This window comes from Neophocaena asiaeorientalis, unplaced genomic scaffold (genome assembly GCF_003031525.2).
Source record: "Neophocaena asiaeorientalis asiaeorientalis breed wild unplaced genomic scaffold, Neophocaena_asiaeorientalis_V1.1 scaffold249, whole genome shotgun sequence".
In the NCBI taxonomy this organism is placed as follows: Eukaryota; Metazoa; Chordata; class Mammalia; order Artiodactyla; family Phocoenidae; genus Neophocaena; species Neophocaena asiaeorientalis.
The window spans coordinates 9,337,492-9,355,610 of record NW_020172625.1 but is presented as its reverse complement, the minus strand read 5'-3'; the positions used below and the strand labels follow the sequence as shown (position 1 = coordinate 9,355,610).

Sequence of the window (18,119 nt, the reverse complement as noted above, 5' to 3'; positions counted from 1 at the left end):
TTGAGAATATATTTGAGAATTTCACATTTGAGAATCTCATAGATGTCTGTCCCCTCTGTCCAGAAAATTCATACATCTACACATTTTTATACATAAATTGTGTGGAAAGCCAACAGTTCCTCTCTCCTAAACCTCTTCTATAGACTAAGTGGAGACTCTGCTTTTAGATGTGGAAATTTTCACCACCATCTCAAATTCATTACTAAAGTACAAAGATGATGTAAGAGGTAGTGTTATACAGTAAGATACACATTTGTTTCCTACTCAAAAACCCCCCAAATGAACTGGGATTCAGCTTTGGGTAAGTAACTCAAGCTTATTGAATTCAAGTTTTTCCACTCTAGAGTGGGCTTTGTGATATTTTCCCTAAACAATGCTGGTTTTATAAACACCAAGCTTTTGTACAAAAGGATTAGGAATAGAGCAAATAAGTATGCTCACCGATTTTTCCTTTTTCCATTGTACTTTAACAATGGTAACAGATATAATTTATCAACTACCTACTGTGAGCCAGACACTGTTGACCACTTAACCTGTGTTATTTCTAACTATCACCACAACCTGAAAAGATATGCATTTATTATTACTACTTGGAAATGAGTAAACTGCATCTCAAAGAGGTTAAATAAATTGCTCAAGGTATTATAACCCTTTCCTTTTAGATTCAAAGTCTCCCTCTCTTCGTATGAGTTTGCCAGTGCTTTTGTAGGAAGAGTTTTTGTTATTTAAGACTCATTTTAGTAAAGTTACATACATACACACACACAAAATAATAATAAATATTGATTTGCTGACTGAAAGGTAAGCAGTTAATGATGTAAATAGTAAAACCTGAGTGAGAATGATGAAGGATATCTGTTGACCAACTGTTCAACTGTTTCAAGAGCTGATACAATGGGAGTGGAGTGGAGGACATTAGGAATGAGATTTTTCAGTAAGAGCTGTTTGCCATAGTAAAATGGATGTACTTGGCTTTTCCATATATGCCCTGTAAAGGTTAAGTAAGGGGACACACTTAGAAAATTGGGTAACTGATAAAAAGCACTGAGCATCAGACTCTGATTCTTCTTCTAGTTTGGAGAGGGGGCTGATTTACTTGTGCATTCCCAGGGTTACACCGATGCTGTCCCGTGAGGGCTCAGTCTTTATGGAGAAAGTCTGGAAACTAGTGTATGGTCCAGGAATACCAGAACAAGTCCACAGCCATATGTGGGAAGCATATTAACTTGGCACTTGGGATTCTTTTTTTAAAAGAATAAGATAAGTAGGAGCATCATTCTGGAACCTAGTTTTCAACAGATATCATTCTCCAGTAATGTAACAAAACACAAAATATATTGACAGAACTTAATGTTCAAATCAAACTCAACCTAACTCAACTCAAATAAACTATGTTTTTTTTCCCCCTCTGTGTAGAGAAAGATGTTTTTCTAGAACTTCATTAAGAAAAAAGGAATCTAGGGCTTCCCTGGTGGCGCAGTGGTTGTAAAAAAAAAAAAAAAAAAAAAAAAAAAAAGAAAAAAGGAATCTGTTAAAAATTTACAGTGGAGATCCATACCTTCTCTGATATAAAATGTAACTTCTGTGTGAAGGCTTCCCTGACCAACTGTCTCTTTTCTATGCTCCTGAGGTATTTTATATATAACTCTGTTACAGCATTCTCACACTGTATGGTAATCACTTCTCTCTTTCTCTCATCATCTACCTTATTAAATGAGTGTCCTTATATACCCAACTCCTACCCAGGTGCCTGGCACAAAATAGATGATGTTTATAAATATTTGTCAGTAAGTGAATGAGTACGTGATAGTTAATCCTCCAGTTATGAATTAATAATATATAGATGTAATCAAACTTCTGAACACTCAAAAGGAATTAAAAAATAAAACACCCCCAGGGCCATCTCAGACATTGAAAGCTGACCCAAATGAATTATTTCTCTCTTCCTATGATAACCTCTCCTTCTCTGAGAACTTATAACATGGAATCAGAGGACCCTGCTTACCATTTTTCCAATCATCATTACATATGGGCCCAAATACTTGTTCACGCCGAAGATGTCTAATAGACGAATGTACCAATAAATGATGTTCACACAATAGATGACCCTCCCGTCACTCCTGAAGGGCTGGTCTTGGAGACGAAGGATCATTCCAACAGAGAACAGAAGTATGGCTATGAGGTCTGTGACATTCCAGTACTCTTGCAGCCACACCTTTACTTTTTGTAGCAATTTCCCTGGCTCTGACATCAAAATCTAAAAGTCAGGAAAGAGAGTGGGGTTAGGTTTGATTTCTGTCTATATTTTCAGCCCAGTTGCAAAGTGCTTGGTCTGTTAGCTGACATCAGTAGCTTGTTTTGTCTACCTGTATCTACTCATCTGGATGGCCTAAGCTTAGCTCAGTTGTATATAAGCAATTAAGTTTGTTCCTTTGGGATGCCTTACAATTCTAAGACATGCATTAGGGTTTTGCTATAAAATTATTGATTCCTAATACCCTGCAAATCTCCAAAATCCTCCTTCATCTCAGTAAACGGTATCACCATATTGAGCTACTCAGGCCACTAACTTAGGAGGACTCCTTCATTCCTCTTTCATACCCATATCCTCTGCATCAACATGTCCTATTCCCTATATTTCCAAATACGACCTAGTCCAACCACTTCTCACCACCTTCACTGTTGCCACTCTATCCTAAGCCCCATTACATTGCCCAGATGATTGCAACAGCCTTCCAACTGGTATCCCTGCCACCACTGTTGCCTGACCAGCCTCAATGTATTCTCTGAGCAGCACACAGAAAGACCTTTAAAAGCCTAAGCCATGAGCTGGGTGGTGATTACACAGTTGTATGGGTAGGTAAAAACTCATCAAGCTGTACCCTTATGAGTTGTTCATTTTCTTACTGGTGAATTATACCTCAATTTAAAAAAGAGAGAGACTTGAGAGACATATGAACAACAGCAGAACTAAAGCAAATTGTGATAACTGAATATTTAAGCCTTCTGATGGCTTCCATTACGAATACAGAAAGATCCAAACTCCTTACGGTGGCCTCATTTCACGTCCCACCATATCCTCCCCGTTCACTACCCTGAGGCCATAGTGGTTTGCTCTTAAGCATAACAAATCCATTCTATACTCAGGACATTTGCACTTGTTCCTTCTGTTGGGCATTTTCTTCTCCCTGATTTTTACATGTCTGGGTTCTCCTTATACTCAAGGTCTCCACTCAAATTCCCCCTTCTTAGAAAGAACTTCCTTGACCACCTCCCTGCAGTGGTCTCCACACGCCCAAGCCACTAATACATTATCCTACTCTATTTTTCGAAGATTTTTATCACTATATGGAAATCTTCTGCATGCATGTATACGTGTGCGTACATGTACGCATGCCAGTCTAGCTAGCTAGCTATCATCTATCCATGCATCCCTCTCAACATCCATCCATCTCTCCTCTCATCTATAACTGTAAACTTTGAGGACAGACCCTTTGTTTCCCAGGCCCTGCTACATAACAGACACTCAAGAAATATGTGTTGACTGTTGCAGAGACACCTCATAGCAATTCCCCACTCCCTTGTATATCTTAACTGCTGGGTGGTGCTCTGAATTATCTTAAATCTAGAGGGGCTTTTTGCTGCTCCACACTCTATGAAATGAACAGTTGGATAGCAGGAGTTGACACCCATTCTGCACCACAGGATGTGAGGAACCTGGTGAGGCTATACAGTAGGGCTACCTTCACGAATCACTTGTGTTTGCCTCTGAGACTTCCACCTCTTCAAGCCATGACCCACCCCTTTCCCGACTCAGGACCTCTCAAAGGAGAGGAGTGCAAAGACTGGGGCCAGGTCTAATCTACAGCTATTTATTTGAATCCTCACGGTGCCTTTAATAGCTTGCCCTGGCCTGAAACATTAAGGAAGGGAGGTTTTAGTGAGTCAGGACTGGGGCTTGGAAGGCTGAGCAAGATACCAGAAGCCACGTGGCAGCCTCATTCTTCATCCTCTAGTGCCTCATTCCTAAACCCTATACCTTAGCATGCATCGGAATCACCTGGAGGGCTGGTGAAAACACGGTTGCCTGGGCCCCAGCCCTGGAGTTTCTGCTTCAGTATGCCTGTGTGGGGCTTGAGGATTTACATTTCTAAAAGCTCCCAGGTCATGCTGGTGACCACAGGTTGGGAGCCACTGTCCTACCCATGAAGAATTCCTGCAGCAGCTATTGTCCTGATGGCTTCCCACCCAGGCTCCATCTTAACTAGGGGAAAAAACCTGTCTGAGCACAAGCGTATGTGCTGAGGTGGGGAATGCCTTAGAGTTTCTCTAACCCTTTGCCCACACTCGCCTAAGGTTTATAGTATATATGTATATATATTTTAAATAAAGTATTTTTCTGAAATCTCAACATAAAAAGAGATAAAAGCAGAGTGGCTGGGGTGAGGTCTCTCTTAGGATCCCAAGGATCCGGGGAGCGTCTCAGTTTGCAACCTCGCGGGGAGTGGAAAGAGCCGTGGGCCTAGGGCCGTGTCAGTCGGGTTTAAGACCCAGCTCTCCTCTCCAGCTGTGGGATGCAGAAAAATTGCTCAATCCCTGGGTCTTGGTTCCCATACCTGTGCAGTGGAGATGTCTTCACAGCGCGCCATCTCCCTCACGAGTCGCGGGGAGGAGGCCCCACGTGAGAAGCTGTCTACCCGCAGCCGGGGGCAGTTACGCGCTATTACGTGATGACCGGGCTTGTTTGGCTGACTGCGCGCAGAAGTACGTATGCCGGAAGGGGCGGGCCCCGGAAGAAACCACAGAGCCCGCCTATGTCCCCGGAGGCGCGGGAGCCTACAGACTTTCCCCTGTTTTCAGACTCCTGCGTCTGAGGTCTAGAGGGCCCGCGTGCTGTGAGGAGGCACCAGGCGGGACGCTCGGCGCCTGAGCATGTCCTTAATGGGTTCAGGGACGTGGGGTGAGGGGCCAGGGCGCAACCTCATTGGGCCGAAGGGAAGGTCAGATACTTCGGTGGTCAGTGCCTCCCGCCCCACTGCTTCCTCGGAAACAAGGACTCTTGGTTGACCCCCCGCTGACCCCAGGCTCCAAAGCCTGCTCTCCCTGCTGTTATATGCCGCCTCAGGAGAAATGGATAGCCAGCCTGGAGATTCCTGGCAGCCCGCCGGCTTGGCAGCCTCTTCCAGAACAGCCCGTGGAGTACAGACTGCTCCCTGTCTTCTTCCAGTCTAGCCCCTGGAGAGATTCCAGTCTCCCTGCTCAAGTCTCTCCCTTTTCTGCTTGTCCTGGGGGAAGGAATAGGCATCTGGGCTTTAAATCACAAAGCCAGTGAGCTGGCGCTGCACAGCAACAGAGCCCTCAGCAGTTGCGGCCTCAGTTCTCAGAGAGCTACACAAAGACCATAGCGAATTTATTACTGTTTTCAGTTTACAAATGGGAAATGCACAACAGTGGTCAGGAAGTGGAAGGCATTATGAATGGGAAAGCCTAAGAGTAGACAACTAGTTGGAATGAGGCAAAGGCAGCCACTTTAAAAAAAAAAAAAAAATCCAGTCCCTTATAAAATGGGACTCTCAGGATAGGGGCATGCTGGTTAGAATTTAAATATCCCCAAAGCAGTTAAAAAACCCAAGGAAGGGCTCTAAATATTTATACATGTTTGCTTTTTTTAAAAAAATGATCCCACTTTTTCTCTGGAGAACATTCTAGAGCTACGCCCTAAGATAGTAAGGCCCTTTTAACCTGTCTTAGTAATGAAGGCAAGGGTGAATTTGTGGGTTTGTAGGAATCCTTTTTTCTATGGAGCTCAATATATTTTCCTACTCACTGTAGTACAGCAAGTAGGGTTGTTCCAGAGCTCTCGAGAATGCAATGGACTTGACAGGGAGTAAGAAATGCAGAGGAATCATTGTAACTTACAAGCCTGCCTCCCCAGTGGGCTTGGGAATGGGCTTTGGGAGCTTGTTGGGCAGAGTTGCAGAGCCCTCTGGTGGATTATTGCTTGACTACATTTATTCTAATGGCTCTGAATCTGATGACCCGAGGCTAGCTTTGACTTCAAGTCACAGGAGGGTGGCATTTTGATGGCTCCTTTTATGCGATGGCGTTGGGGGGAGAAGAGAGGGACCCACATCCTCAACCTGAAGGACAAGAAATATGCTCAATTCACTTAGGGCTGGTAGAGAGGCTGGTGCCCAGCAGGGACATAATAAATGTTGAGAAGGAATAAACCAGGGAATAAATTAATGAATGAAAGCATAGTTCCTCCTAGAGCTGCTGAAATGCATTTCCAGAATCATAGGTATTGGTGGACTGTGTCCAAAGAGACACAGAGTAAGGGGTTGCAATGGGAGTTAAAAGTGGAAAATTTAAAGATTAAAAAAAACTTTCTTAAAGTAGAAAAAATTTTAAAGTCATGTTTATCAGGACGAGGAAAGAGAGGTGTAAACAGTGTTGAAGACAACTGGAGGGTTTCTTGGGGTAAGAGATAACTCTAGCAGAAAATAGACTAGATCCCAAGCATGCATGGACTGACAACCCTATAAACACACACTGAAGCCTCCCAGGTCTGTCAGCAGCTGTGGAAGCCAAGTCCTTTATTTCTGTGGCAGTGTTAGAAAAATAGTTTCTGGCTTAACTTGGATCCCGAGTGTTCCATGATCCCCTCTATCCACAGATGTAACTAACCACTGTCTTTCTCCTCTGTTCTCTTTTATGAAAGCAGTTACCTCTCTCATCTTTTCTATTCCCAGGGTGAAAATATAGGAAATGACGATCCATTCCTGGGTGGAAGGCCAGCGCTCCATCTTCACTAACACGATATAGTTGAAGAGCATCAAGTATCCGATGTACGCCAGCTGTAAGGAAACACAATACAGTGCTCTGGCTGCGAAGACCTGGGAGCCCTGCCCTTGCGCCAGGCCACTGTGAGTCAGGACACAACAAGGTCAGCAAGCAGGACTAGGAATTCACGACGACATGAACTTCTAGGCTCTAAACGATCAAAAGAATTTTAAAAGACTGTGATTTTGAAATAATTTGATATACAATCTTCCTTTTGATCCCTGCGTGTCTCTGTGTCCCAGTACTTTGCTTGTACCTACGTGTCATGATGCACCATTTTGTTTTGCAATTCCCTGTTTCTTGTATTTTCTTGGCTAAAAATGGAACCTCTTCTCTCAGGAGCTGCTCTTGCTCATGCATGAGCCTTGGGTCCTTCAACTAGGACAGCACAGTGAATTTTTGCCTAATGAATGCCAGGTAGATTAAATGTCTGTAAGAAGGAAAGGCAGACACATGCTATACATGTAAATTGGTCAAACCGACATAAATAATAGCCCGGAATTTCTTGGAGCCCCACTTTAATTCTCTTCTATGTTAATGTCTTCTTTTTTTCTCCTATCTTAATGTGCTTGGTTTGGCGGTGCCCTGGGAAGGTTTTACCTCTTATCCCAGGCACTGCTTTCCTGCCCTATCCAAGCTGGGATATTCCTTCCTGGTTTCTGCTTCTTTGAACAAAACAAGAGAAGACAAGCAATTTATAGGAAAGAATGAGTCTGTAAGGCCGACTGTGGCCTGGAGTAAGGTTTAATCCTCAGGAGGCACTAGCACTGCAGGTTGAGCCCTTATGGAACTAGCTGAGTTGCTGGATGTCCCAGGAAAACTCCTCAGCGTTCAGGTTTGGTGAATGTCACTGGACAACTCAGGTATGTCTAGATGAGTGGAGTATAGGAGGGCTAGTGAGGTTCTTACATAAGGGGCTGAGGAGCCTCTGGAGAAAAACACTCATCCTAGGGGCAATGGCATAGAAGTTAAGCCTTTTCTATGCAAGGCTTCAGGTCAAGTAAAGTACTTGCTGCCTTTAGGGGCCTCAGGGGCTGTGAACAGGAACTAAGAATGAATTTATTGAAATCTGCACTCTTTGGAGCTTAGGTAGCAAAGAATAGGATATAGTGTGGGCAAAAGGATTGAGACCTTGAGAATTTTGGAGATACCGCATGATTCTGGAGCCCTGGAGGCAGCTTAGAAGGTGGAGAAAGATGCAGCCTGGCTGGGAGACGGGAACGGGCGGCCCTGCAGAGCTAGAGAAACATTGCTTTCACTACTAACGGACCTCTTTCCTTCCCTTTTTCTTTTTTCTTCTGCTTTTTTTCCTTTTTTCTTTTCCCCCCTTTTCTTTTTCTCTCCCCTTTTCTCCCTCTTTTTTCTTCTTACTGTTTTTAATCCCTTTTTCTTTTCTTCTCTTTTTCTTCCTGTTTTATTCCCTTTTCCTTTTTTCTTTTTATCCTCTCCCCTTTTTATACCCTCCCCTTTTCCTTTTTTCCTCCCTCTTTCCTTTTTTCTTCCTTCTTCTTCCCTTTTTTTTCCTCCGTTTCCTTCTTTTTTCTCCCTTTTCTTTTTTCTCCCTTTTCCTTTTTATCATCCCCTTTTTTTTCTTCTTTTTCTTATTTCTTCCCCCTTTCCCTTTTTTTTCCCTTCTCATTTAAAAAATAAATGAATACATAGGTCCTTAATATGAGTCAAAGGTACGTTCTGAGACACTATTACATTGACGGATTTATAGACACAGCAATATAACTTTTCATCTCTTGAAGGGTGGGCATATATCAGAGTTGAATTGAGATCACGTATGAAAGTGAGAGGGCAGCTGCATAGATGCTGGAGGATCAGCAGGCCTCCTCCCCCTCCTGAGAGATTCACTTTGGTATACACCCCCCCACCCCACCCAAGGACCACCATTTATAACCATGCCTCAGTTCCTACCCCACCCCCTTCGGGATCATTAGCATGTTGTGAAAAACCTCACCTGAAAAGAGTCTACTCAATGTGAAATCGTGTAGGATGGTGTTTAGAGTGTAATTCGTTTCATATGGTTCCTGTTTACCATTATACACTGGCATCCACTCTCTAGTCCCTGTGAGTTCTGTATTTTACAAAACACAAGGAAAGGACTTCAGTGGATAAACAGTGAAATATGCTCTTAGCCTCCTTCTGACCTGAAATCCTTCTGTCTCTCTAGTTGCTTCCTTCTCCTTGTTGGACCAAATTCCACTGCTTCCAGTAGGCCTTGTTAACTGCCCAGGTTTTGTCATTTTACTCAGTTCATTACAAAACATTCCAAAGCATTATCTTCTCTTGTCACAGGTAGGCCCAGTGACACACACACAACTCTTCCAGAACCTCTTCATTTTAGTACTTAAATAACTCCTTCAATCTGCCTCTCTCCTCTGAACACAGGTCTAATGTACTTGTTTGGCAGAAGGACTAGTGTTTGGTGGAAGGAATGTAGACGCAAAGTCAGTGCAACTTGGATTTAAATCCTGGCTCAAGTACATCCCAGCTGTATCTTTTTGTGTAAAATCACTTCGCCTGCCTGGGCCTCCCTTCTGTGAAATGGAGATGTTTGCTACCGACCCTGTAGAGCTTTCAGAAGAATGGGGGAGGGGAATATGCATCTACCTCCTGATACAGTAATAGAGGCCCAATGAATGATGACTGATATTATTATACACCTCTTTTTTCAAGAAACTTCTGTGCCTCTCGTCTCCTCTTACCTCAGTCCTTCCTTCCTTTTTTACCTCCACTTAACTACTCCTACCTCTCTTCTTTTTTCTTTTTTAAATTGACCTCATTGCTTATGCCTCCTCCACGAACATCCTTTTTAGCTCCTGCCTATTTTTTAAATGAGTTACTCTACAATGCTTTTCTTTCCATAAACAAGCTACAATATAATATTTTGGGACAACTCTCAAAACACGGACTTCCAAAAATAGGGCTTTAAACATGTTTCAGTGGTACAACAGAGGACTGGATGCTGCCTTGGAAGAAACCTATCTTAGAACTGCTAACATTCATGGGGCCTTGCTGCAGATAACCCTAACATGACATGCTTTAATGTGTGTGTGTGTGTGTGTGAATATATAGTCACATATATACACACATATATATTCTGTAAGCTTTAACAAGCTGTGTGTAGAATGCCATAGCTTTGAAAAGAAACAGAACCTTGTGATTCTTAAGTTAGTGGGAATCCTATAAGAATTTGTATTTTATTTGCTTATATATTTTATAAATTTACCATTAACCAAGGTGCATGACTCCTAAAGTATGAAATGCAAGCACCAAAGCCTGCTGAAGCTGCCTGGGGATCCCTGGTGGGGCCTGGCCATTCCTCGCTTCTTCCCAGGCCTTTTCCTACTGCCACTAGAGCGTGGAGGGGCCCATCGTGTTAGCAGAGGAAGGAGTCTGTTCCTGCTGGAGAAGCCCAGAGCACACCCGGTGCCCTCTGACCTGGCACCACTTTGCACCTTGAATTGGCATCCTCTCCAGCTGGGCACTTGAAAGAGGCCCTCACCACAAACTGGTCTGGGAGCCAGTTGGATCCCTGCCTCCTTTCTTCTTGGAACAGAAGAGGACTCAACCTGCTCCTCTGGAAACTTGCTAAGACACCGAAGTGAGGTTATGTGGAAGTGAGGTGTGTCCTACCTTTCAGAACCTTGGGAGTGTAGAAGGGGATACTTTGGGAGATCAAGTTGGGAACTACTCTTATAGAAAAAAACACAACCAAAAGCAAATTGGCCCTTTGATCTAAAGCTGCATTTTACTGTTAAGCATCTCTGGGGACTTTAAAGATTGACATTCCGCATCTCCATTTACTTCTTTGAGGCTTTGTCAATACCTACGGATTTCTGAAAATCATTGTGGAAACACAATCAGACATGACTGGAGCATCCAGTCTGATGGGTTTGTGGAGGGTAACCCAGTCAGCCATGCAGAAGGGAGCTGGACACGTGGGCCCCACTTCTCAAAGGTACAGCCTTACAACCTGCAGTATATGGTACAAGAAAAGCAGTATGCCCCAAGCTTCCCAGACCACAAGACTCACCTGGGAAGCTTGTTAAACACAAACGCTCGGGCTCCTCCCTGGAGATTTCATTTAGTGGGTCTGTGATGGGGCCAGGAATTTGCATTTCTAACACAATCCCTTATCATCATGGAAGTTTTGGAAATACCAGGCTGAAAACTCCGCCCTTTGTCTAGGGCAGTGGTTCTCATCCCTGGCTACTCATTACAACCACTTGGGAGCTTTGAAATATCCTGATGTCCTGGCTGTGCCCCAGAACAATGTCAACAGGATCTCCGGGAAAAGAACCCAGGCATCTTTCTAAGTAGATAAACGTATAGATTAAATATAACTCAGGTTGTCTTTTTTTTTTTTAAGCACTCCAGGTGATTCTAATGCGCAGCCAAGGCTCAGAACCACTGGCAAGGCATCTGTGATTTAAAAACATTCTTGGCTAATAAATTGCCTCAGCTAAGTAAATGGGGACTAGAGGAATCAAGGAAGTAAAATTAATACTGAACTCAGACAAAGAAAAAAAGAGATGCCTTGGAAGGGTAAGAGATGCTAGTATTCTATTTGTAAAGGTGATAGATAATTCTTGATACTACTACTGGTTTCTTTCATGCTCTAGATCAGGAGTCTGTAAACATTTTCTGTAAAGGGCCAGATAATTTTTAAGGCTTTGTGGGCCAGATGGTCTCTATTGCAAGTAATCAACTCAACAGTTGTAGCACAAAAGCACCCAGACTATAGGTAAATGAATGAGTTTGGCTGTATTCCAGGAAAACTTTTTTATGGACAGGCGAATTACATGTGAATTTCATGTAATTTTCACGTGTCACAAATTAGTCTTCAGTAGATTTTATTTCAACTCTTTAAAAATGTAAAAAACTTTCTTAGCTCATGGGCCACAATAATGGGCAGTGGGCTGGGTCTGGCCTGTGAGCTGTAGTTTGCCAGGCTCTGTCCTAGACAATTAAAGCAGTCTAATATAAGAGAAAGGTAGGTATTCAATAAATGATAGTTTAACATTGTTGCCTGGGTGGCTGAATAAAACACTGACCTTTGCTCTGCAATGGGACCAGCCTAGGAATAACAAGTTACATTTATATTGTGCTTACGTGTTCCAGGCCCTGTTCTAAGTGCTTTACATATTTTAACACATTTAATCTTTACCAAACCTTATAAAGTAGGTACTATTACTATCCCCATCTTAAGAAAACTGGGAACGTAGTGCTAAAGTAACTTGCTTAAGGTGACACAATAATAAAGAGGCCCAGACAGGATTTCTACTTAGGCTGTCTGACTCTAAAGTCCATGCTTGCCACCACTCTGTTGTTTTCTGCAAGGTAAAAATAGTGTATATCTGCATAGATAAATAGAAATGATTTCTGCATGCCTTAGTTATTTTTTGGGGGGGTGGGAAGGATTTTTTTTAATGCTAATAAATTTAAACTTTAAATTTTTACTTCACTAAAAAGATCATATTTGTATTTTAATAATTTCCCATCCTCTTTGAAGACCAAACTTTAAAGTATTGGTTTTCAACTTGTGGCAGTTTTACCCCACAAGGAGACATTTGGCAATGTCTGGAGACATTTTGGTTGTCCTACTTGGGGGCTGGAGACTGCTACTGGCATCTAGTGGACAGAGGCCGGGGATGCTGCTGCACATGGACAGCCCTCCTCAACAAAGAATTATTCCGCCCCACATGTCAATCGTGCAGAGGCTGGGAAAGCCTGGCTTAAAGCCAGTGTTGAGTGTTAGCATACAGGACCACACAAAAAGGACCTCATCTGGTCATTTGCGTCATCTCAGCCTCAGACTCAGATTATCCTGTTGCTGACTCAAGTGACTGGTGTGGAGCTGGTTGTGAAAAAGGCCAAAAACACAGATGCACTATCTTTCATCTGGCACAGCTCCACCATTGGCTGGAGAGCAGCACAGACGACCTGGGTCAAAGCTCACCTTAAGCTTAAAATATCATGAAAACCAGGGGCAGACGGGCCATTTCTCCCATATGAGGAGGCTATTTCAGGGATAATCTTTTATCTTGTGGGCAGAAAATATTTGCAGGGTGTGCTTACTGGACAGTATTTGCTGTGATTCTAGGTTGCTTTGCATGTTTTTTGCTGCTTTGGTTTGCATGGTGTTTAACGGTGTCAGAGCAAGAAAGGTTGTTTGATGACATACCGGATTGGGAGTAATTACACACTTCTGATCCCCATCTTTAGTGGTTTTTCCTTTTAACACTCTGCTCAGCCCTTACCCACCAAATGTCCCCACAAACCCAGGGCTGGTGTCTAAAATGGGCAACTCTGATCCATTGCTCACCCATCCAGAAAAGGGAAGCGTTTTGTAGAAGGACCTCTACTTCCCTTCTAGACTAGACTCATATTCATCTCACCTCTATTCTGCTAGTTCTCACTTTTACCATTTCCTTTCTTTTCTGCAAGGAGGAGAAATGTAGAAGCTGTGGAAGCTGCCTCACAAACTCCACAAATCTTGCAAAGCTACAGGAAAAAGCAAGGTCACAGAGCCATTATTCCTGCCTGTATGGTCTTTATATAATGACTTGTAGAAGAAACCACCCAGGTGTGTGAGAAACTGACATTGGCTCTTTGTGGCCTTTTCTCCTTTAATAAAAGGAGAAAAGGAAAGATGCTTACAGTGTAGAACCAGAACTTCACAATGGGTGCATTGTAGAATTCATAGATTTTTCTGCCCAGGGGGATTAACCGGTGTCTGCTCTGAACTTCCTCTTCATCCTTCTTCCTGGAGGACTCCCCGTTGTTTCGTCCCAACATTGCCTACAGTGGAAGAGAACCAATACCATCACAGCAGGGTTCTGCAGAACATGTTTCAACATGTATCTCATTTTATAGATGGGTAAAGTGTGTTCATAGAACCTAACAGCTTTGTTCAGGGCCCCCAGAGATTTAGAGATTGTGCCTTCCCTAAGTGTGCATTTGCATTATACATAGAATCTATGTATCCTTTCCCTGGGATGGAAGGCCTTAGGGATATTTCTTGACCATTCTCTTCTCTTCCAACCTGGAACCTCTGGAAGATGAGCTGTTGGAAGATACCCAGAGTTCTGAGAGACAGAAAGAGTGTAACCTGGAAAGGCCAGGAATCTATCATTCCTCCCAACCCCTCTCCCCCTTTATATATCGTGAAACAGGCAGGTCTGGGTTCTCTACTCATGCTAACGACTCTTAAGTCAAGGGTAAATTGGACTAGTAATACCTTATTTATCCAAAGGTGTTGAATATTCAAGAGGTTAAGTTATCTGTAGTGCCTGAACTTAGGAATGTCTACCCAACTCCTAGGCATATGCCTCAGTTCCCTGATTTCAAACCCTGTAAAGCCTGAATTACCGCTGGTGCTAGTTTGGTGATTCCTGGGCACACTGCCTTCCTCTGTGTGGCAGAGTCAACCAGATGGGACTGGAAGTCAGGGCTGACCAGAAAAGGCCCTCATCTCCCAAGTTATTACAGGTCTCCTTAAGAATTCACTATTTCCTTCTCATTTCTGACAGGAGAAGCAGCAACAACACTTAAACATCACAAAAAAGGCAGAACTTGAGAAAAAGCGGACACAGAAAGGGACTGGGTCCTACCCTGGACACTTAGAATCTGTGGCACCTTGGGCAACTCTTTTAACCTCTCTGGCACCTTGGGCAACTCTTTTAACCTCTCTGAGACTTAGTTTCTTTAACTGTAAAATAAGGGTAGTAACAGCACCAGATAGAGGGTTGGTTTACAAATCAATCGGCATCTGGAACGTAATAAGTGCTTGGTAAAGATTAGCTGGTCTTTAAAGTGAACTAAGACTTTCTCGGGTACTCGTGACTGAAATGATCTAGTTGGGATCTCTCACAAGAAAAAAAAAGTACGATATTAGGCACCTATTACAGCACAATTTCTTGGCTTTAATTCTTTCCATATTGTTCTAAGCAAGGTTAGTTCTACAATGTTTGGGAAATGAAATTTTTATTAAGTGTGAGAACAGGGTAAAACCTTATAACTACTGAAGACAGATAAGGATTTGGGAGAAGAAAAAGTATAGGAATATGGGTTTAAAGTTGCAGATCTAATTACCAAAATAATTTACCTTGAAGTTGATAACAGAGACAACAACTAGATAATTCTGGTTTCAAACTACCTTACCCACAATATAGATATATTAGTTTCAACTATTTTTGTCATTGCCTCAAATATCCACTTTACTCAAATATGTAACAATCAACAAATGATTTACCTGTAACCATAGGATTTCAGGAAAGGGTAACATCCGTTCCTTTATGGACTCTCTGGCTGGAAAAGTACCTTGAACTAATGAATAGGTAAGATTCCATACTATGGCCCATCTAAGAATTTATTTTGATCAGTGAGCTGAGTCAATCTTTGTGATGGATATAGCACACTAGACAGCAATAGGGTTCTATACATATCGATCATCGACCTCAGGAAACTCTGAAGTTACATGATATTTCTCTTCTATAATTTATAATATATGTAACATAATTATCCTACTTCTATTCTGCTTATTTATATGCTCAATAATACAAGACCATTTGGGTACACAATTAGATGAGAGTAAAGGCAGCTTGGAGGGTTTTAGGCAAATTGGAGAATGGCATCTTGGGGTAACCTCTAGGGACGGTGGCTTTCCCAACAGAGTTGTAACAATGCCCTGGGTCCGTGGATGTGTTGCTTTATTAGGAAAAATTCAAGACACTTACCTAGCAAGGCAGGTAAAACAAAGTGAAAAACAGAACAATCTATTTTGCCTTTATTGTTCAAAAATATTTCAAAGTGAGTGCATTTTTAAGAGGCTTGTCTTTCATGGTTTAAGTAAAGCATTTTCGACATTTCATTAATTCCAGCTTAAGCAGCGTAACTTGCTGATTTTGTTGATTTCTTTTCCCAGTAGTCAAACATTTCCTTAGCCTACATTTCTTAAAGCAGATTGTAACAGGGTCAAATACAGACATGACTACACGATATGGATTTCAGAATCTTTGCTGGCTAGACACAGATGTCAAGTCTGGGAAAGATCCTTTGAGGTGAGCTAAGCTATTAAAGGCTACTAAAGTGAAGCAAACTTAGGCTGATATTTCATGTATAATTTTGGAAGAGCCAAGGGAAAAGGTTCCATTCCAAGAGAGGATATATTGGTTTAACACAGAAGCTCAAATATCAGTGCTATGAAGGGAGTGGAGTTGTCAACAAGCTGTATTCTCCAATCCTGTCTGGGGTGAGCTGAGACCAGTGGTCCAGCAGTAACAGAATTTGTCATTAGGGTCAAAGAAAGTGCCACCTTAAAAACAAGTGCTGTCCAACCCTGACTTTGCCAGCCCATAAGTCCTTTCCTTCCTTTCCTTCTCCCTGCTGTTTCAGCCTGTGGAGACTCAGCTCAGGCAGTAATGCTGTTGTGATGTCTTCTACTTGGGTTCTCAGTAGACAATGGCAGGGGCTATTTGGGAAGTAGACTGCTCTTAGTCTAGAGATGCATCTTTTATTGTGGCTTCTTGAAAGATCAGATCCTCAAAACTCTGGACTGAGCAGGAGAGGCAGCTGCCTCTTTTGTTACCTTCCTTCAGACCCACCAGAAACATACTGCTTTAGCTTCTGGCTACTTTCCTAGGTTCCTTCTTTGAGCCTTCCTAGGATGTACACCAATGTCAAGGCCATGTCATACTTGACACAGGAGGCCCATGCATCCCTACTGGATTCTTTCTACTACGTGGTGGACCAAACCAGCTGAACTCCTACATTTGAGACTAGGAAGAAATTCTTTGCATCCCTTAGCTTTATCAGGTAAAAGCATGGCCAGTGGAGTCTGCATGCCTGGGTTCTAATCCTGGCTTTGCAACTAATTAGGTGGGTAACCTTGGACCATTTAACCTCTCTTGAGTCTCAGCTTCCTCATCTATAAAATGGTGTAACAATAGTACCTACCTTGTGGGCTTGTTGTGAGGATTCCATGAGTAAGTGTATGGTTAAGCATTTAGCACCATTATAGCAATATTAGCAAACCTCTACCATGTGCTAGGCACCAGTCTACATTAGTTACATGTACACTTGTTACATAGTTTACATGTACCTGTGAGCTAGTAATAATAATAATGTCATTATTCCCATGTTAGAGGTTAAGAAACTGTGCCCAAGGTTCCACAGTGAGTAGGTGACAGGGCAGGATTCTGGCTCCAGAGCGCACACTCTTTACCCCTCTGCTGAAGCATTCAATAAAGATTTGGTATTACTACTACCAACGTTTCTGCTAATGATCAAGATATCATTTCCTATCCTTGAAGGGGTTCAGAGGCAACAATTATGGTAAGTTCTTTAGGCAAGACAGTCATTTGATCCTGTCATAGAGGAAAGCAGACTCCTCCACTAACTTATATAAGGATCCTGAAACTGACAGCAAACATAGGACTTGAACTCAGTGAGTCAAAAGCAGTGAATGATTAATCAATCCAAAGAGTGGTCCGATGCATAGCCTCTGTTGTACTTGGGTCTGGGAATGTGCCTGCAAATAGATCTTTAGGAAGGACCTACTGAAGGAAATAGTGTTTATTTGGAGGAAAATCAATTCGCAGGGTGGTCCCACTTAGGATAATAATGCCAAGCCCTTTTGTCACCTGAGCAAAACCAATTTTTGTTTTTTCCCCAAACAGCTTCTTCTGGCTCGTCACAGTAATTGGTCAGGGTGGTGGGGAGGGTGGGGGGTATCTAGGAAGTCCTGTGGAGCTGTTGCCTTATGTCTCCAAAGCTCTGAAGCCTTGTTTGTCCCTTTAATAGCATGTGATGTTTTTAAACTTTGGATACAATCCAGTGGTAGTCATGCTGCTCCAGCAGGGGTTGCAGGAAGCTGTCCCATGCCCAGCTGCCCCATTCCCCCTACAGAACAAACCATCCATGCTCTATAATTATACCAGGAAGAGCTAATAAGAGCCTTCCATACAAACCCCAAAATTCAATTAGTGCTGTATTTGTGAGCCTGACCTCGAAGACAGATAAAGGCTTAGCTTCTGATCAGCACAACGGCTCCAGCTCAGTGGAGCCAGCTGCTCCCAAATCAGATTCCCTTTCCTTTTTCGTGTGCTAAGACTGCCACATCACCTGTTGTTTATAAAGTATCGCCTGTTTGGAAAATTCAGGGTGTCTTGCTTCTGAATTTCATTGGGTTGTTGAGTGCCACTTACCTGGATGAAGGATTAGAATCAGTCCCTTTAGTTATGTTACTTGTGCACAGAAAGGACACT

At 42.7% G+C, this 18,119-nt stretch overlaps 1 protein-coding gene across 10 annotated transcripts in view; it reads right to left on the bottom strand.

The window, feature by feature from the left end:
• The window catches only part of TRPM3 (transient receptor potential cation channel subfamily M member 3), a 783,705-nt gene that overhangs the window by 57,876 nt on the left and 707,710 nt on the right, over positions 1 to 18,119 (bottom strand). For all 10 annotated transcript variants that reach the window (XM_024738980.1, XM_024738984.1, XM_024738979.1 and 7 more), the window contains 3 exons: positions 13,513 to 13,653; positions 6,729 to 6,857; positions 2,006 to 2,257 (listed from right to left, as the gene is read on the bottom strand). In XM_024738980.1, coding sequence (XP_024594748.1) covers positions 2,006 to 2,257; positions 6,729 to 6,857; positions 13,513 to 13,653 — 522 coding nt within the window. The remainder of the gene's footprint in view (positions 1 to 2,005; positions 2,258 to 6,728; positions 6,858 to 13,512; positions 13,654 to 18,119) is intronic.